This window comes from Pinus tabuliformis, chromosome Q (genome assembly GCF_031772625.1).
Source record: "Pinus tabuliformis cultivar Carrire ecotype Pingquan chromosome Q, CPIR1, whole genome shotgun sequence".
In the NCBI taxonomy this organism is placed as follows: domain Eukaryota; kingdom Viridiplantae; phylum Streptophyta; class Pinopsida; order Pinales; family Pinaceae; genus Pinus; species Pinus tabuliformis.
Genome location: NC_142296.1, coordinates 102,044,720 through 102,066,807, shown reverse-complemented (window position 1 = coordinate 102,066,807; position 22,088 = coordinate 102,044,720). Strand labels below are relative to the sequence as shown.

General features: G+C 36.8%; 1 protein-coding gene across 1 annotated transcript; it reads left to right on the top strand.

Annotated features, from left to right (window-relative positions):
• Positions 1 to 520: 520 nt before the first annotated feature.
• LOC149218434 (IAA-amino acid hydrolase ILR1-like 8) lies at positions 521 to 10,056 on the top strand. Its single transcript, XM_089382397.1, has 5 exons — positions 521 to 1,018; positions 1,792 to 1,917; positions 2,101 to 2,415; positions 9,180 to 9,308; positions 9,452 to 10,056. Exons 1-5 carry the CDS (start codon positions 671 to 673, stop codon positions 9,827 to 9,829), a joined length of 1,296 nt encoding a protein of 431 aa, XP_089238523.1. The 5' UTR covers positions 521 to 670; the 3' UTR covers positions 9,830 to 10,056.
• The last annotated feature ends 12,032 nt before the right edge of the window (positions 10,057 to 22,088 follow it).

Below are 22,088 nucleotides of genomic sequence, written 5' to 3'. Positions count from 1 at the left end.
ATGATCAAATTGTAGGCATCTTAACCAAAATTCTTGGAAGAGAAACGTTTGAAAGATTCAGAATGATGCTTCGACTCACCAACATCCCTTCATATTAAGGGGGGAATGTTGACACTTAATATATATATTTTAATATATTTTAATTTAATATCATAAAGTATATTTTAATTTATCTTGTGATAAAGTAAACACCGTAAAATACTTTATTTAATAATTAAAATAATGAAATGATATTTTTTAATTTACAGGATACTAAAACTAGTCTATACCATTATTAGTTCTATTATTTTAACTTTTTGCAATTCAATCTTTTCTTTTGAATGATGAACTCGCCCAATTTGTAACAATCCTCTAGCTAAAAAACAATGCCAAAATACAGATGCTAACAAAGTTAACAAAGAGAGCAATCTTGATTGAAAACCATCGCTAACCAATCCCACGACCAAAGCCAAAGCAAAAGGAATATTTATCGAAAAGGACCACTAACCAATCCCACGCAGAAAGGTTGAGAACTCGACATCATGGGAGTTTACAAAAGGATTCAGGGTGTATATACACACAGAGCTCGTGGGAGTTCACAAAAGAATTCAGGGTGCATGTACACACATAGGGACGAGTCAAACTCTTTGTCTGTTTCAGTTCTTATTTTCTGTCCAGGCTCTGCAGATAGATGGGTTTTCCAGTCAAGTTGTTTTTGTTTTTGGTGGTGATGGCGGGTGTTGCTTTGGATATCACAAGAGGAGGAGGAGGAGGAGCGGAAGAAGATGTAGATTTTTTGAAATCTGCCAAGAATGAAGAGATGTTTCAGTGGCTGACAGGGGTGAGGAGGAAAATTCACAGGCATCCAGAGCTCATGTTTGAGGAATACAATACTAGCAAGCTTATAAGGCAAGAGCTGGATGCAATGGGAGTCCACTATGAATGGCCCTTCGTGCACACAGGTGTGGTTGCCACTATAGGATCGGGCACTACCCCGGTTGTTGCCCTCCGTGCCGATATGGATGCCCTTGCTTTGCAGGTATTTATTTTGTATGTATTTGCAGGATATGTTCATATTTTCAGCTCTTTTCTTTTCACCATTCATAGTCTAAGTGGGGTCTTAGTGAGAATAGTCAAATGGGTACTGATCAGGCACCGAAGAGTCACCAGAAGGAAATATCAGGGGAGGGCACTAAACCTATGTACAAGCCCCAGGGTTCCTTTCAGCTGGTTATTGTCTCCTCTAATAAATCTCCTATGAAAGGTTGGATTTACTCAACCTTCCCTTGGATTTGTTCAAAACAGAGAGTGAAATAAGTTCATCTGCAATTCCCTGGTTAGTGTAATCTCCAATAAATCACCTATGAAAAAGTTTCCATTGGTCAACCTGCCTGTTCAAAATAGAGAGCACAATAAGTTCATCCGCCATTCCCTGGTTGTTGTAACGTCCAATAAAACTCCTAGTACAAAGTTGGTTTTGCTCAACGTGTCTGTTGAAAACCACAAAATTCATTTCGCCCCCTCTCTGTCTAAGAATCCACTCAATCGCCCCCTCCCTAAATTCATTTCGCCCCCCTCTGTGTCTGAGAATCCACTCAATCGCTCCCTCCCTTTCTGAGTAATTCTCAACGGGCCAGGGGAGTAAGGTGTACAGGACTTGAGGGAAACTTGTATCATCATATTGCACAACCGGCAAATACAACATCCAAATAATGTTTTCTTTTATTGTTCTTTTTCATGCTTTTAAAATTGTTTGTTGTTCCTTGGCTATTGAACATGTACTAATTAAGCGGTTTGCCCTATAATGTGAAGGATCTTGTCGATTGGGAGCACAAGAGTGTAAATACTGGCAAAATGCATGCATGTGGGCATGATGCACATGTCACTATGCTTCTTGGTGCTGTGAAATTGCTTCATCAACAAGAGAAAAAACTCAAGGTGTTTTGCAGGCCTATATAAGGATTGTATCTAGTGTGTTACTAGATTTTTAAGATTATTATGTTTAAGATTGAAAAGGATAAAAATTTTCGAGGGAAAATTATAATGTTTAGAATAAATCTCAATATGACTGCCTATTTGGCTAATATAAATCTTTCATTGCTTTATTCCGCGCTTTAAAAGGGCACTGTAAGACTTATTTTTCAACCAGCCGAAGAGGGAGGTGCAGGTGCTGCTCATATGATTCGTGAAGGTGCACTTGGAGATGCAGAAGCCATATTTGCAACACATGTTGAACTTGAATTGTCAATTGGGACTATAGCTTCAAGCACAGGACCAGTTTTGGCTGGTGTAAGCATTTTTGAAGCTGTTATAGAAGGAAAAGGTGGGCATGCAGGCATACCACATATGACTGTAGATCCAGTTGTAGCTACAACCTTTGCAATTTTGAGCTTACAGCAGATTGTGTCTCGAGAAACTGATCCTCTCGACAGCCAAGTATGTGTATCTTTTCCACTCCTCTTGTCTTGTCGATGACTACTTTCTTTTCTTTCTAAGAATATTTTATAGTACCAAAGTTTGCAATTAAGATAGACGTTGGTTAATAACCCAGATTCTCCCACTTATAGAGTATTTGATTTCTCTGGATGCAATCATTCATATATCTTGTGATATCTTTGAACAGAGTATCTGGTTTCTCTGGATGCAGTATGAATCATAATTCTATTTAGAATTATGTATTTTTCATATATATGTAATATGATATTGGATTTTTGATATACCTTGTGATATATTGGAACATTTTTCTGTAGTAGTAGTTTAGATTAATCTTGATTTTGAATTTTTCAAATATTTATAGGGATCGAATACGTAATATATAAATTAAAGATAAAAAATAAAAATCTATAAATTAAACATGGAAAAAAAATTCAGAAAAATCTTACAATGATCTCTTTACTCTTCAAAAATTCCAAGTAACATATTCATATATTAAGATTTCTTTTAATTCCAATGTAACAAGTTAATACATATGGATATCTTTTTTAGCTTTTAGTATGAAAAAATCAAGTGAACATCTTTTTTAACTTTCAGTATGAAAAAATCAAGTGAACCAGCTTTTGTACACATTGATTTTTGAGATTTTAGGTTATTTTTATGTTAATTGTAAAATTTAAAATATTTAGGATATAAAATGGACTGTGTTGAAGAAATAGAAGAAAAATAGGAAATAATTACACACATTCAGTTATATATTGACCAAGAAAACACCATAACTAACTGGAAACCAAACACCCAAATAGACATAGGATTTACGTGGTAAAACCTCGACAATGTGTGAAGGAAACATCCACGGGGCAAGAGATTGGAATTTATTAAATCAACAATGGTTCTCATCACTTACAATTCATGGGCATTCACTAGTTTTATATCATCGACCTCCGTTACATAACTGAAAATTTGGTTAAAACTGACTAATTACATTTTACCCAAAATTACTAATTCGTTGTCAAACTAACAACTCCACCTTGACAAGAATTTTCCTAATCCCTTGCCCATGCCCATTCATCCTCTTTTCGGCAAGCCAAGAGAAGCTAAGCACCACCACGCAGCTTCTCTACTGTAACTGGCTTTGTGAACATGTCTGCACAATTCTCTCGTGTATGGACCTTTTGAAGAGCTACGTTTCCGCCATCGATCACATGTCTCAGAAAATGATACCTTACATCAATGTGCTTGGTTTTGCTGTGATAGGCAGGGTTTGTAGCCAAGTGAATAGCACTTTGACTGTCACATAGTACATTCACTTTCTCCTGCTTTCTTCCAATTTCATTGAGCAGACCCTTTAACCAGATTGCTTCTTTACTGGCATCTGAAGCAGCTACATATTCAGCTTCGATAGTGGACAACGCAACTGTTTCTTGAAGCTTTGACATCCAACTAATTGCTCCACCTGCAAGAGTAAAGACATAACCTGTAGTAGATCCTCTTTTGTCCAAATCACCTGCATAGTTAGCATCTACATATCCGCAAATTGATCCTTCACTACCATTAAAGACGATGCAATGGTCACTTGTGCCTCTTAGATATCGAAGCACCAATTTCACTGCTTGCCAATGTTCTTTACCTGGATTTGCCATGAGCCTGCTGACAACCCCAACTGCATGTGAAATGTCAGGTCTTGTAGATACCATCACATACATTAAGTTGCCTACAACATTTGCATATGGTACATGAGACATATACTACTTTTCTTCATCAGCTTTAGGACTCAAAACCGAAGAAAGCTTAAAATGGGAAGCTAGTGGAACATTAACAGGTTTCACATTGTTCATAGAGAACTTTTCAAGTACTTTCTCCACATACTTCTGCTGTGATAACCAAAGCTTACCATTTTTCTTGTCTCTGTATATCTCCATGCCCAAGATATGTTTTGCTGCTCCAAGATCCTTCATATCAAACGTCCTAGAGAGTTGAGCCTTTAACCTGTTGATCTCTTCCATGCTTTTGCTTGCAATAAGCATATCGTCAACATACAAAGCTAAGATAATGAATATGCCATTGAAACTTTTGAAGTACACACAATGATCATACTCACTTCTTATAAAGTTCTGGCTCACCATGAAGGAATCAAACTTCTTGTACCATTGTCTGGGAGACTGCCTCAGACCATACAATGATTTCCTGAGCTTGCAAACTAATCTTCTGCTGCAACCTCGTACAAAACCTTCTGGTTGTTCCATATATATCTCTTCATTCAAATCACCATGTAGAAAAGCTATTTTAACAACTAACTGTTCTAACTCAAGATTAAGCAACGCAGTTAGTGCCAACACAGTACGAATAGAAACAAGTTTTACAACTGGAGAAAAAATCTCATGAAAGTCTATACCTTCAACCTGAGAATACCCTTTTGCTACTAGTCTTGCCTTATACCTTTCGATACTTCCATCAAATTTCCGTTTCAGCTTGAAGACCCATTTGCATCCAACAACACTTCTCCCTTCAAGAAGCTCTACAAGATCCCAGGTATTGTTCTTGGCTAAGGAGTCCATTTCTTCTTCCATAGTCGTTTTCAATTTTTCGCTATCTGTATCATCTACTGCTTCCTGATAACAAGAAGGTTCCCCATCTTCAGTTTTCAAAGCAAAAGATGAAGCGAAATCTTCATACCTTTTGGGAGTTTTCCTTTCCCTTGTAGACCTTCTTAAAGCGACTGGTTGCTGAATTGGTTCAAAAACTTGCACTGGTTCAGAAGCTTCAACAGCTTCCTTTGTGTCTTCAACACCTTTTTCTCTAGAATTCTCTCCTTCCTTTCGACTGTCACCGAAAGGTCTAGCCTCCAACTGAACTCGTTGATTTGGTGATACCTGTTCCTGTTCAATTCTTTCAACATTTGATTTTAACAGAGAGGATTCATCAAATTTTACATCTCTACTAATGACTATCTTCCGCAATGTAGGATCCCACAACCTATATCCTTTCACTGCATAGTCATACCCAACAAAGACATAACATTTCGACTTTGGATCTAATTTTGAACGCTGATTTTTCGGAATAAGAGAATAAGCATCACAACCAAATATCCTCAAATGTGAGTAGTCACAAGACTGACCTGTCCAAACTTCTTCAGGACTTTTACAATCAATTGCTACTGAAGGTGATATGTTAACTAAATAACAAGCAGTAGATACTGCTTCTACCCACAACTCCTTTTGCAAGTTAGCATTGCTGATCATGCTTCTGGCTCTTTCTATAAGAGTCCGATTCAAACGCTCAGCAACACCATTTTGCTGAGGAGTATAAACAACGGTTTTGTGTCTAACAATTCCCTCATCCTTACAGTATTGTTCAAATTCAACTGAAGTGAACTCACCACCATTGTCAGTTCTTAGACATTTAATAGATTTTCCTGTGCTTTTCTCTATCATTACTTTAAATCGTTTAAAGACATTTAATACATCAGCTTTCCTTTTTAGCATATAGACCCAAACTTTACGAGAGTAATCATCAATAAATGTTAAAAAATGCAGTGCACCTCCATATGACACAATAGGGGATGGTCCCCACAGATCAGAATGAATATAATCTAAAAAATCTTTACTATTATGATTTCCAACTTTAAATCTCTGTTTACACTGTTTTCCATACACACAATGTTTACAGAAATCTAACTTCAAGGATTTCAGATTGGGAAGAGATTTACGTTTCATCAGTGTCTGAAGACCTTTCTCGCTCATATGACCCAATCGCTGATGCCATAGACGAGTACCTACTTCTTCCTTTTTTGACGCAACCGCTGCTTCACTGACCTGAGCACTTCCTTTTAACCTGTAAAGATTTCCGACCTTTTCTGCCTTCATAACCAAAAGGGCTCCTTTAAAGACTTTCAAGACACCATCCTAACCTATAAACTTATAACCATCTGAATCCAACACTCCCAAAGAAATCAAATTTTTCTTCAAATCAAGTACATGTCTAACACTAATTAATGTTCTAACTGTGTTATCATACATCTTAATCCTGATATCTCCCATCCCAATAGTCTAACATGACACATTGTTACCCTTAAACATAGAACTACCGTTTACATTTTTATACGAAGTAAACCAATTTCTATGTGGGCACATGTGATGCGAAGCACCAGAGTCTAACAGCCAGCTATCAAAAACTTGAGAGACATTACATTCAGGTGAAGTTTCATCTATCATACATAATTCTTCAGCAGATAAAACTTCGTCTATCATACCTGAATCGACCTGATTCGCTTCCTTCTTTAGGTTTTCAGATTCCTTTCGTTTCCAATAGTCTTTCTTCAAGTGTCCAATTTTATTGCAGTTCCAACATTTTGCCTTACACTTCTTTCCCTTCGACTTCGATCTGGAAGACCCCCTTGGTTTTTCTCCTCTTTCCTTTGAGCGTCCTCTAGCTACCATGGCTTCTGATGCAGCTGTTTCAGTACTGGATTTCCTTCGTACTTCTTAAGACAGGAGAGCTCCCACGACTGATTCAAATTTCAAAGAATCAACAGTGCTCAAGCTGATTGAAGTTACGAAGTGATCTCATGATTCAAGCTGAGAACACAACAAGGCTATGGCTTTATCTTCTTCCTGTATTTTAACTTCCATATCTGTTAATTGACATATTAGTGTATTAAAAACATTCAAATGTTTTGCAACGTTTGAACATTCTTTCATTCGAAGACTGTATAACTGTCTTTTTAGATAAATTTTGTTGGTTAATGACTTTGTCATATAGAGGTTTTCAAGTTTTTCCCACAATCCTAAAGCTGTAGTCTCTTCAACAATATTGAAGAGAACTTCATCCGCTAGGCATAACCGGATGGTACTGAGAGCTCGGGCATCCAAGTCCTCCCAGTTGAAGTAGTCATGGTTGCAAGTTTCTTAGTTGCCCCATCCAATGCCTTGTGCAACCCTTGTTGCACAAGCAGATCCCTAACCTTCAGTTTCCAAAGAGTAAAATTACTCTTTCCAGTGAATTTCTCCACCTCGAATTTTTCATTCGACATCTTGGCCATTTTTCTAGGATTTCAATCTTCAATCTTTAAACTAGGGTTTTTCCTTTTTAGAAAAATAATCTGTCTTTGAACTAGGGTTTATATTTTTCTTTTCAAAATAATAATTTTTCTTTATTTACAAACCCTTTCTTACAAACCCCTTTGTTTTAGACGCAGAGACACAGGTTCCTCTAGCTGCAACCTCTGGTCCATGCAGGGAGCAGATTGTTGTGGTCTTCACACGCAGAGAGTGGCAATCTTCAAGCTCTAGCTGCATGCAGCAACTGCTCCATGCTTCTCACGCAGCCAACACGTAGAGGGGACAGTGCATAGAGGGTTTGGATTTTCTGCAACTGCTGCACACTTCTCACCCAACCAACACGCATAGACAATACGCGACAGAGTTGGAAAATCTTCCACGCAAGCAACACACTCACGCAGGCGGCCTCACGCTAGTTTGGCAGCGTCCTCTCACGATTTTCCACTCAGATTGCCCCCTTTATCTCTATACGCAGGTTTTGTCCTTCAAACAGAGCCTCCTCAATGCAAACGCTGGCTCTTCAACAGCCTCTCCTCACAGAAAAACCTTCACGCAGCACTAAACACACGCTCTGATACCACTTGTTGGTGAAATAGAAGAAAAATAGGAAATACTTACACACATTCAGTTATATATTGACCAAGAAAATACCATAACTAACTGGAAACCAAACACACAAATAGACTCAGGATTTACATGGTAAAACCTCAACAATGTGTCAAGGAAACATCCACGGGGCAAGGGATTGGAATTTATTAAATCAACAATGGTTCTCCTCACTTACAATTCATGGGCATTCACTAGTTTTATATCATCGACCTTCGTTACATAACTAAAAATTTGGTATAAAGCTGACTAATTACATTTTACCCAAAATTACTAATTCGTTGTCAAACTAACAGACTGGATCATTTAACTTTAAACATATCTAGAATAATTGAGACTTGGCTTTTTGTATAATGAGCCAACATCGAACCAATTTTGAAAACAATACCAAAAACTAAAAGAGGTTGGTATTAGACCTCACATATAATTGGTTAATTGAGACTTGACTTTTTGTATAATGAGCCAACATAGAACCAATTTTGAAAACAATACCAAAAACTAAAAGAGGTTGGTATTAGACCTCGCATATAATTGGTGGCAGAATGAAATAGCTCTGTAGTAGAAACATAAAAGAAATTTGAAAATCTTAATCGAAAAGGCATCCAACAACGAACTGCACAGGTCGCTAACAACAGGAATATCCAATAGGGGAGATGTCCTAAAAGCATTGACCAGACGTTGTATTAGGGTGGATTATGTCTTCGAGGATTTGAACTTTAATGGAGTTTGAAACACCCTTGACTTACCTTTGAACCAAGACCCATTGTCAACTTCAGAAACATGCAAAGTGGTAAAAAAGTTTGAATAAGCTGATAGTTGTAACTTAAATATGTTCTACAACTAAGCTAAACTAGATTGTCAGTTTTGGGAGTATTTTAAAATTAGATGGACAAGATTACCGTCAGAAAATAAATTCACTTCATTCATATCTCCCCAATATTCCCATAATCCACAATCCAGATAAAAATGACTTTGTGCTGCTTAATCTCCTCAAGTAATGATGTGAATTCTGAATTCTTAGTTGAATGTGAGTAATCAAAGCTCTACTGCTAATACTTCATGATTATGAGAAAAGCTAAGCCATTTTCGTTGTCAATGAAGATAATCTCAATAACATTCATTGAAGGTGGTAAGGGATTCGGTGTCATTCTGAGCAAGGTTAGATTTGGAGGTTCGTTTTGGAGTCTAACATATGAAGGACTTGGTAAGCTAAAGAGAAGAATCAAAGAGGCAAGTTTCTCTTCTCTGCAGGATAATATACCAACCTTGATATTACATGCATACTCAATGTTGTACTTTATAGAATATAGTGGAATGATAATAATATGGAGTGCTAAATAAGCCATTAATACCCTACTTATGATTTCATGCAGATTATTGAAAAGCAAGCTGCTATAAATGGGTGTGTAGCATTTATTGATTTTAATGGAGAACTCCCTAAATATCCTCCTACTGTCAATGACGAAAGGATGCATAATCACATTCAAATGGTTGGAACAACTTTGCTTGGGGAACGTAATGTGAAGTCAATAGGTCGGACTATGGCAGGAGAAGGTTTTGCCTTCTATTCACATATCATACCAGGTGGATTTTTTATGATTGGAGTGAAAAATGAGAGCATCGACGCAACCCATTTAGTTCACTCTCCTCATTTTTTCTTAGATGAACAAGTGCTTCCTGTTGGAGCGGCTTTACATGCCGCAATTGCTAAAATGTATTTGGACCATGGCGGACCAGCCACTAAGGTGTAGATCAGATTATATCAAGCATAGATTACATCATATCAGCCATTTTTGTTTTTCTTTTCTGTTAACAATGCAACTTCATGAAAATATAAAGCTCATTTGCAGATCCAGACCCGTTAGTTGTTCCCCGATGCAACTTCATGAAAATATAAAGCTGAAACAGAACGTCCAATGAAACATATTTTAAGTTTGCTAAAATGCATAAGTTATTTGATGGTAAAGTTGAATGTTTTATAAACTACCATTGTTGGATTAAAAAATAAGATTTAGTTTTATATGTGATATATTGATAAACTTATAATACGTATATTTTTTATAATGGTTTTGCGAAATTGTCTAAAAAAAAATCAACTATTTATAAAAATTAGATGTAAATTAGTTATTTATTATTTAAAAGTCTCTCACTTATTCATGGTTATCAATATTTAACTATATATGAATATGGTTGACCATGATAACCATGGAGGAGCATCATGTCCATGGTTAATCATTGTTGAGGTGGTTTACGGATGGATGAATATGGTTGTGTTGTTGCCCATTAATGACCATGATTGAGTTTATTTGACCATGGTTAATTATGGTCAACCATGGTTGATTATGGATGAACATGGATGACCATGAGTAACTATGGGCTAATGTGGTTGAGTATAGTTGTTAATGTTTAACTATAGATGAATATGGTTGACAATATTGGTTGAACATTGTTGAGTTTGATTGACCATAGTTTGACCATTATTGGGCTTCTTTGACCATAGTTGCCAACATGTAACTATAGATGTATATGGTTTACCATGTTGACTATAGTTGATTGTGTTTTCCATGTGAACCATGAATAACCATGGTTGAATATGATTGAACTTGATAACCATGTTATACAATAGTTATGAGCCCATTGATATACGATACATAAATCTACTCAATAGAAGTAGAATTGATTATGTCAGGGTTTCGAAAAAATCTTTATTTTTGTGTAAAATAGAACCTAATAAAATTTTAAATCTAATATTTAAATTTAATATACACTTTAAATTTAATTATATTAAATTTAAAATTTATTAATATCAAAATTTATATTAATGATGATGATAATGATGGTTAACATCCACTGACACCAAACTTTGGTCTATCGGACCTAAAGAAATGAATTATTTAGTTTGATTTAAGATTTTATTCCTACGCTCAAAAAACTTGGAGAGAAACCTCCCGAGCTCACTGTAATTTTGACAACATAAAAGGCTAGGAAGGTCAGTATTGCAACAAAGATTTTGAAACTGAGATCTAATGTGGTTGTACGCAGGGCACTCTAAGAGGAAGTGATTTTCATCTTTGATGTTCGTATTCTCATAGAGATGGCAGAACCTTTCCATCCATGGTGTTTTAGGAACTACCCAACGACCCGTTTCACTATGGAGCTCATGAGAGTTTATTCTAATCTTGGCTATATTAATTTTCTTCTTTGAGCTATATAAAACAGAGAGATACTTTTGATCTTCTAGGGTGGGGTTGATGACCTCCTTATAATATCTTAATTTTCTTTTAGCTGCTAAATCTTTCTCATGCCACATTTTTTCTTTGAACTTAGAAGTAACAATATTTTTAATGTTTTTAATGTTTTGCAATGCAACATTCTCGTTGATCTCCCAATGGTTTAACCAGGCCCTGGTGTCTTTATACCAACCTCGTGGCTCTCACCAATGCCGTATTTGCGAGACAGCTAAAAGTTGAAGTCGGCCAACCGACACTCTTAAAACCAACACTGGATATTTGTGATCTAAAGAATCAGATGCAGGATTAGTCATAGACATATTTTATTTTTGTTTTAGTTTATTTTTGCTTAAAATGAGGCAGGTCGTTTAAACCTCCTCATCTATTTTTGTAATATTTATTTTTAGATTTCATAGATTAGTATTTAAACCCCTCTCATGCATTTAGAGAGGGGTCCAGAGTTTTATCCAAAACATTCTTCAGAACGTGCATCTTGCCCCCTACTGAGGAGGTTTTGATAAAATTAATGGAATGAGATTTATTTTCTATTTGAATTTAACATCTGCTACTGAAATTGCACTTTTGTACTCTTAGTTGATGTTAAGTGATTTGAAGATAGATCGATATTGCTGGAGCTCATGAGTAGAACGTATTACGAATAGTACTTTTATCTCTTAATGCTTTTTACCTGTGTGTCAAGCAATAAATCATTTTCAGTTATTTATGTATGAAAGTTTAAATGTTTAGTTATCATTATTGCACTTTTGTATGGTGATGACTTACTCTTTATGTTGAATATGTGAATGACTCTTTATGCGATATATTTCTCATATTGTTTCAGCTAACTTTTTATACGAAACAATCATTCTTAAATGGATTCTCTTCTTATTATGATTGAATGATCTTCATTATCAATCGCTTTTTAGAAATCATTTTAGATTGCATACGTAAACATTACTCCCGGGATAGTTTTAAAGTTAGATGTTTTCTTTTATTATGATAGATTGCATATGATAGTTAGAAGATAGATTAAATTTAGAATAAGTATTCACCCCATAAAACCCCAAAAAGAAAAACATCATCCCGTTAGCACAAACATCATAAATAGATTGGGAAACTGGTCCCATCATCCCCAATCGGAGCCACTATTCCAAACGGAAAAGGAGCTACACTAAGGTCCGGATCGGGTGGTTATCCCCCTTGTTGGAGTCCCGATTTTTCGAGCCTTCAACAGGTGGTTGATTCAGGGGCTTCATTCCATGCTACACTTGATAGGAAACATTTTCATGACTATGATCAAGGAGATTTTGGACATGTTCATTTGGGTGATGACAAACCTTGTAAAATCCTTGGAATGGGTAATGTTTTTATAAAGCAACAAAATGGAAACCAATGGATATTGAAGGAGGTAAGGCATGTTCCAGATCTTAAGAAAAAACTAATTTCAACAGGGAAATTAGGTGGTAAAGGTTGTGTAACTACATTCACAAACAAAACCCGGAAGGCCACTAAAGGAGCCCTAGTAATAGAAAAAGGAGAAAAGGTTGGTACATTTTATTTATGAAATGGTATTCATTGTTTTATTGATTATTTGACCTCCACGGGAGAAGATATGATATTGTGGCATCATAGGCTTGGGCACATGAGTGACAAAGGGATGTAGATTCTTCACTCAAGAAATTTTTTCTCAGGTTTGAAGCATGTTGATTTTGATTTCTGTGAAAATTGTATTTATGGAAACAGAAGAGAGTGAGATTTATCAGAGTTGGGAAGGAAAAGAAGAGAGAAAAATTAGAGCTTGTACATACAGATGTATGGGGACCACCTCAAGTATCATATCTCAGTGGCTCTCACTATTATGTTACTTTTATTGATGATGAAACTAGACAAACTTGGACTTATTATATTCAGAATAAATATAATGTATTTGATACTTTCAAGAAATGGAAAGCTTTGGTTGAGAACGAGACAGGAAATAAGTTGAAGTGTCTCAGATCAGACAATGAAGGTGAATACTACAACAAAGAGTTTGATAACTACTGTTTAGAGCATGGGATTTGTAAAGAGAAGACAGTTCTAGGAACACCATAAGAAAATGGTGTGTCAGAAAGGATGAATAGAAAAATCATGGAGCATGCAAGGTGCATGAGATTGCATGTAGGATTGTCCTTAAAATTTTGGGCATATGTTGTAGATATTGTTGTTTATCTAATAAACAAAGGGCCTTCAATTTCCTTGGATGGTGGTATTACAGAGAAGGCATGGATACGTAAAAAGGTAAACTACTCATTTTTAAAGACTTTCGGTTGTGAAGCATTTGTTCACATTAATAAAGAAAATAAAACAAAGCGTGAAGAAAAATCAAATAAATGTAGCTTTATTAGATATGGTGTTAATGATTTTTCTTATCACTTATATGATTATGAAAATCACAAAATCATTAGGAGCAGAGATGCCATATTTAATGAAAAGGTCTTGTATAAGGATCAGATGCATGGAAAGAAACAAGAAAAAGAAAATAAAGAATACATTGTGCTTGATGAGATCACATAAAAAGTAAAGGTGCTTGAAAATCATAATGATCAGCAGCCACAACAACAATAGAAACCACAATAGAAGAAAACACCTGAAAGTGATGTTAGAAGATCTACTAGGATAAGTAAACCCCCTGAACGATACTCTCCATTATATTATGTGTTGTTGAATGATTCGGGTGAACCGGAAAGACATGAAGAAGTAATGCAGGTAGAAACCAGGAAGAACTGGGAGAAATCCATGGAAGAAGAGATGGACTCCTTGATACATGTTAGGATCCCATATTGTCTATTTTTGACCTTATATTTTGTCATTATATTACCCTCTTCAACCCTTAGTTGAAAGCCTTTGCTAGTGTTTTGACTTAATCATTCCAAAAGGTATATAGTAACTCTCCTCATTGCTATATGTTTAATTATTCAACACGTAATCATGCTATATTTATAATTGATCCTTGAAGTTGATTAAGTTGTTGAACAATTGTTGAAACTGCCTAACTGGCAGGACCACATTTTGCAGTTGCTGAAACAGCGGAAACAGCGCAAACCGCGAAGCTAAAACAGCATGAGCCTCGAAGCTGAAACAGCAAGAACAACATGCGAACTTCGAGGAGACAGTTGATATTTGCGTAAGAAATCTGCAACAGCAAAGGAGTCTGACCTATTACTATATTGGTCGTAATGATCATGATCCACATGACTGTAACAGCATTCTGTTAACGAGAACTGATTTCCCTATTTTTGGTACAAAGGGTTGAACCAGAATGTATAATGAAAATCTTTTGTAATAGATGTCTCCTCTATAAAGAGGAGACATCTACATTAGAGAGGGATATATATAGACGTATAGAGAGGGGATGAATAGGCGGTAACACAGAAATTGTGGTGAAGGGTTGAGACTGAATCTTTCTTGTAATATGGTATATTGATAGATGAATAAAGCTCTGTTCTGAGTATTTCATCTTAGTTTCTGTGTCCTGGGGAATCTTGTGAGAAGGACAGGGCCCACCTTCATCACAAGGTTCACCCATCTTCTTTCTGTTGTGTGTTGTGTGTGTGATTTCTGTTTATATCTTATTCACGAGTACTGCTTCTAATGATATTTTACTTTTGCTGAAACTCTGTTTTCCTTTTAACTGATTGATGCTGTATATGAGTGCCTCACTGGTGATTAGGATTTACAGAGTGTATTGGTGAACTGGATAACAGAGGCAGGTGCTGAAAGTCCTTACTCTGAGGATAGGGTCCTGATCCTTTGTTACAGGACAGCCATCACTCCCTTTTGCAGATTTGTTTTCTTTAATTAATTATCTGTTCTTATTCCGTTCCTACAACAGGTTGTAATTGTTGTAACACAGAGTAGGGGTTTAGTAGAGAGTGAACTGTTTATACTATAGCTTTTAATACTATTAAGATTGAGTACATACAGTACGTAGTCACCTTTGGAATAATCAGACTTTCCTGGGTTGATAATTTATGTGGCACTCGACTGTTTTATTAATAAACAATTAAAGTGACCAACATTTTGGTGTCGTTGCTGGGGAAGGCGACTGAAGATTTTAAAAGTATTAATGATTTTCTTTTAGAAATGCAGGATGCATGAGAGGATGCAGGAAGGCTAATCTTTCAGGCGGCAAGGGCAAAGGAGCAGGAAGAAAATTTTTATTGATGATATTATTTCAAAAGCTGAGACATCCCAGAGGTTAAGCTCTCGAAGGCCACAGACCCAACACTCTTCCCAGACAGACTATCAGACAGAGGAAGTAGTGGGACCAGAGAGGGTTATAGAACCATCAGAATATACTGAGGAACCGGTGGAAGAAGATGAACGATCAGTAGAGGAGCCAGTAGAGGAGATTAAAGTGGAGGAACCAGTGCAGGACATTGAAATTCCAACAGAAAACTCCGAAGACTGGGCAAGCGCATCAGGAAAACAACCAATGGAGGATAATAATGAAGGTCTTTTCGGTGGAGGTCGCAGAGTAGAAGGAAGGGGAGATGATTCTCTCTCCACCCTAGAATTCCCTATTGGGGATCTCCCCAGAGGAGCAACCCCTATGAAAAATATCCCACTTTCAGCATTACCCAATTTCCATGGTTTATCCTCAGAAGATCCTGATGAATTTATTTTTGAATTTGATATATTGTGTAGAAGCTATGACTATGTTAATGCTGCTCAGAAATTGAAGTTGTTTCCAGCTACATTAAAGGGGAACGCATTAAGATGGTTCATGAGCTTGGGAGCTCATGTGATTACGACATGGGACCAGATGAAGGAGAAATTTCTGGCCAAATACCAAGATTATTGTCGAACAAGAGAAAGGAAGGAGGAATTATTCAAGATGACTCAGAAGGAGGACGAAAGTCTGGAGGACTTCGTGGAAAGGCTACAGTATAACTTACAGCGATCTGATCATCCTGATATGAGTAAGGATATTCTCAAGTCAATATTGCTAAAAGGGGTATGAGATGATTGTTTAGATATGTTGAATATGCTTGGAAAAGGAGACATATCTAAGGAATCATATGATGAGATTATCAATCTCTGTAAAAGATGTTCGAGAGGAGCAGCAAGCAGACCAAAAAGCAAAGATAGTGCATACTCAAGAGTCCAGAAATCAGCAAGTGGAGGAGCAACACGGGCCGAAATATGTAACTTACTTGAAGAATTTAAAACTGGAATGTTAAGCTCTTTTACTTCACAAATTGATACCTTGCAGGTTAAAAAGAAGCAGGCAGAAGCAGAAGCTGCTCTGGCTATTTTCTGCTCCAAATGCAGAGAAAAACACCCACTAAGGGAATGCCCCTAGACAAGGTACCAATTTGCACTATCTGTGAAAAATACCATGAGACTCAACAATGCCCTTCTTTGCCAGGAATAAAAGCAGCACTGCAGCCAACTGAAGAAGAAGCTAAAGCAGTGTACCTGCTCACACAAAGGAGGCAATGGCAACCACGAGGACAAGGTACAAATTCTAACATGTCATTTAATCGTTGGAATAATCATCCTCCTTTTCAAGCAAATTACCCACCCTTCAATCAAATGCAGTACCCACCCTTTAATCAAATGAATTTCCCACCCATGCAGCAACCGAATCCTCCTTTTGTTGATCCTACAATATGGAATCCTTGGGCTCTACAGCAATCCTATTTTAATCAATGGAACCCAAATTGGACAGCTCCACAGATCCCATTTCCAAACCAATTACCTCAGTATCAGCAATCTCTCTCCTTACCATCAAATGCTCCACCAAATAATCAGACAATGAGACCCCAGCTGCCTATACAACCTAACCCCAACCCAAATAATAATAAAGCTCTGCAGGTAATTGATATTCAAAACCAACTTGTTTCCCCTATGCAATGTAATGATATTCATTTACGTTCTGGGAGAATAGTTGAACCCATTATTGATGACATTACTTCTTCCGATTCTGACAAAGAAGAAACCGGAAAAGAAAAGTCATCTAATAACAATGCTGAAACAGTTGGATCATCCTCTAATAACAATGCTGAAACAGTTGAAACATCTTTTAATAAGACTGTTGAAGCAGCAGAGCCACCATTCCCTGAACGTTTAACTCTTACCAAAACACTTGAGCCACCTACTTTTAATCTGTTAGGAGAACTGCAGAATTTATATGTTAAAATTCCACTCTTACAAGCACTGAGAGATGTACCAATTTATGCTAGAACTGTTAGAGATATTTGTATTAATAAACCTAGAAGAAAAGCTAAGGATCCCCTCACAGTTCATGTGACGGGTGATCTAGCTGCTCTAATGTCAGAAAAAAACCCTCCTATGAAATATGGTGACCCTGGTCATCCTACGGTCACAGTATAGGTTGGAAAAACTTTTGTTTTTAGGGTTCTAGTAGATCTGGGTGCTGCAATAAACATCATGACACTTGAAACTGCACAGTTATTACAGTTAAAGAATGTAATTAGGGAAACCCCAACCATTCTAGAGCTAGCTGACTGCTCCACAATCAAACCTGAAGGAGTCATTGAAGACCTGATAATTTCAGTCGAATCTTGGAACTACCCAGCTGATTTTGTTGTATTGCAGACCAAAACAAAGTTGGGGGGTCATCCATTGATTTTAGGAAGACCTTGGCTGGCTACGACAGATGCCTTCATCAGCTGTAGGTCAGGTTCAATGACAATTTCTAATGGATGTGAAACCAAACAACTTACTCTTTACCCTCATGCTACACCTATGATTAATAATGATAACTCTGTGTGGTTAGATTAGGAGGACGATGAGACCCAACCCATCTTGACTGTCGGACAAGCTCTAACTTTTAAAGATTCAACCGAAGATGAATTAATTAGCAGCTTTATTTCTAAACCTTTTTTGGTTAACTCTGAAATACATGACTACAATCTTGGAATCTGAATCCCAGCAAAACCTTAGAACTGAAGATTTATCTCAGACATCAGCTGACACCTCCTCCAAAAGTATAACAGTCGAAATCGAGCCTGGCAAAACATTAAATATAAACCCTAACCTAACAGATGCTGAAACACAACAGTTAATGAAGCTATTCCATGAGAATAAAGAAGCATTCGCATGGGATTACACATATATGAAGGGAATCTCTTCGGAATTATGTACTCATCGTATTTATATCAAAGAAGGTTCTCGCCCAGTCTGTCAACCCCAACGACAAATGAATCCCAATTTAAGGGAAATTGTGAAGGAAGAACTTCAAAAATTATTGAATGCAGGATTTATATATCCTATATCTGATAGTGAATGGGTTTCACCATTAGTAATAGTACCCAATAAAAATGGGAAATGGAGAGTATGTGTAGATTACAGAGCTCTAAATAAGGCCACTTAAAAAGATCATTTCCCCTTACCATTTATTGATCAGGTACTAGACAATTTGGCAGGTAAGAGATTCTTTTCCTTTTTGGATGGATTTAGTGGATATAATCAGATCAAGATTGCACCCCAAGATCAGGACAAGACCACTCTTACTAGTCCATGGGGGACTTTTGCCTATAGAGTTCTTCCATTTGGACTATGTAATGCCCCAGCAACATTTCAAAGAGCAGCGATAGGAATTTTTTCTGATATGCTTAATGATTCCTTAGAAATATTTATGGATGACTTTACTCCTTATGCTGTGACTTTTGAAGATGCATTACAGAACCTTGAAAAAGTACTTAAACGATGTATAGAAGCACATCTTGCCTTAAGTACTGAAAAATGCCATATGATGATGAATCAAGGTATTGTATTGGGACACTTCATCTCATTCCTAGGAATTCAAGTTGATCCAGCTAAAGTACAAGTAATTCAGACTCTTCCTATCCCTAAAACACAAACTGATGTAAGAAGTTTTTTAGGACATGCTGGATATTATAAAAGATTTATTAAGGATTTTTCTAAAATAGCTTCTCCTTTGTTTGTGTTACTTATAAAAAATGCTGAATTTAAGTGGACTGATGGTTGTCAAAAAGCATTTAATGAACTTAAACATCAATTGTCTACAGCTCCCATTTTAAGAGGACCTGACTGGGCACTCCCATTTCATATATCCTCTGATGCTTCAGATACTGCAATAGGAGCTGTCTTGGGTCAAGAAGAAAATAATCTTCCCTATGCTATCTATTTTATTAGTAAAAATATGACCCCTGCTGAACTCAATTATACAGTCACCGAGAAAGAATTTTTAGCAGTCATTTATGCTATTAATAAGTTTCGACATTATATTACCGGTTATACTACTTTTGTGCATACTGATCACTCGGCCATTAAATATTTAATGAAAAAATCAGTTACAAATGCTCGAGTTACCAGATGGTTACTATTATTACAAGAATTTGATATCACAATTGTAGATCGACCAGGTAAAGAAAATGTAGTTGCTGATTTCCTTTCTCGGTTAAAAACTGATGAAAATATTCCAGTAGATGATTCTTTTCCTGACGAATATTTATTTGCAGTATCTGCTCACTCACCTTGGTATGTAGACATTGCTAATTACTTAGTTGCAGGCAAACTACCATCACACCTATCGCACAGAGAGAAAAGAAAGATTGTTCAACAAAGTGCTAGGTACAGCTGGATAAGTGGCTGTCTTTTTCACACAGGACTCGATCAGGAAATTCGGAGGTGCATCAGAGAAGATGAAGTTTACGATATATTGAAGGCTTGTCACGATGGCCCTTGTGGAGGGCATTTTGCGGACAAAATAACAACACACAAAGTTCTTAGAATGGGTTATTATTGGCCCTCACTTTTCAAGGACACAAAGAAATATGTTAGGGCCTGCGATAGCTGTCAGAGAATGGGCCAGCCTAATCACAGGGATGAAATGCCACTCAACCCCCAGGTAATACTTGAACCTTTTGAAAGGTGGGCACTAGATTTTATAGGTCCCATCAATCCTCCATCCAATCAAAGAGTTTATATACTGGTTTGCACATATTATATGACTAAGTGGGTAGAAGCTAAGGCACTCATCAAAGCTAATGAAGAATCAGTGTTAACTTTTCTATTTGAAGAAATCTTTGTTAGGTTTGGTTTGCCTAGAGAGCTAGTTACAGATGGAGGACCCCCTTTTAATTCTCATGGCTTCAAAGATACACTCCAGAAATATCACATTAAGCATAAAATGACTACATCTTATCACCCCCAGGCAAATGGGCAAGTGGAAAGTACAAATAAAGTCATAGAAGCCATTTTAACAAAAACAGTCAAGGAGAATAGAAGGGACTGGTTTCAAAGGTTGCCTGAAGCATTATGGGCTTACAGAACTACTTGGAGGAACACTATGGGTTTTTCACCTTATGAATTAGTTTATGGTAAAAGTGTTGTTTTTTCTGTGGAATTTGAAATCAAAACCTTGAGGACTACTTTAGTTGTTAACCTTGACTTGACTGATGCACAGAAAGCTAGGTTGCAGCAGCTCCAAGAATTGGATGAAAAGAGGTTGGGTGCCATCTATCAAACAACCATGATACAACAACAAAGAACCAGGTGGCATGACAAAACTATTAAGCACAAGCAGTTCCAAAAAGGTAATTGGGCTCTACTGTATGACTCCCGTTTTGAAAATTTTCAAGGTAAATTAAGAACAAGGTGGCTAGGACCTTATGAAATAGATACTGTTTTTCCAAATGGAACAGTCAGACTCCTAACAATTGATGATTCTAGAACACCATTATTAGTGAATGGGTATCGACTTCGTTTGTATCAACAACCTATTTCTAAAGAGGATTTCAAAGCTACTTGCATGACAGACATACACTATGCCTTTTTGGGGGAACCTGCTACCCCTCAATGCACTTAATTTTCAAGTTTATGTATTTATTTTTTTAGATTAGATTTCTTAAACTAATAATCCCTGTCAAGGGTTGCCATGTTACAATTAATTATTTTGCAGATCTTAGCTTCGGAGGGTGGCTGAAAAGAAAAATTCCAATATAGGAAGAACTAATTTGCAGATTGGAAAGCATTGCCATGTCATTTCAGATCATAATTCATTCCCTCTTACATTTCCCGTTGCTGAAACACCATTTCCCATTGCTGAAACACCAAATCCCACTGCTTAAACACCAATCTTTTCCATTTTTCCTAAAAAGCACCAATGTCCCCATTTTTTCTCCCGAGAATGAACTATTACTTCGATAGAAACATATCATTCTTTATTTAAAGGAATCAGCCATTTATCCTGTTAATAATGTCCCTTCACTACTACCTCTTGTGAATAATAAAAACCTTGTGTATAAAAACCCTCATACCTTACAGACCCTTTCTATAATGATCATCAACCTATTAAGGATCAGATAACACTTTTCGGCGCAACAACCAAAGGTAAATGTAAAGGTATGCGTGTTTAAGTGTGAATATTAAATTGTAGTTAGTGAGGAGATAATTGACATGACTGCCGAAAGCGTCGTACCACCAACCATGTCATTCAGCCGTAGTTGGGGGGGATTACCGAAATATCGTAATCATTATATGACACGTCGATCACCGCCATCTCTATTCCTCGCGGTAGTATCTAATCCACCTCGTCTATACCTTATCACGTCATAATTTCCTTTGTAACGTTCTGCTCTGTTTCAACCTCGGCAACTCGGCTCTGCACTTTGTATTTTGCCTAAACCAATAACTATGGGAGGAGATGCTGTTAGACATGAACCTAGCTTGACAGCATTACTTGAACTCTACCAGGAGGCATACCAAATCTTTCTACAAGCAGGATGGGTGGATTACTTCAGAAGAC

Bases quoted from the DNA above. Each gene is read 5' to 3' on its own strand.
- LOC149218434 (XM_089382397.1), top strand. From the start codon at position 671: ATGGGTTTTCCAGTCAAGTTGTTTTTGTTTTTGGTGGTGATGGCGGGT. The intron at 1,918-2,100 runs GTGTTTTGCAGG...GCGCTTTAAAAG, and splicing joins AACAAGAGAAAAAACTCAAG to GGCACTGTAAGACTTATTTT. The intron at 9,309-9,451 runs GCAAGTTTCTCT...GATTTCATGCAG, and splicing joins TAAAGAGAAGAATCAAAGAG to ATTATTGAAAAGCAAGCTGC.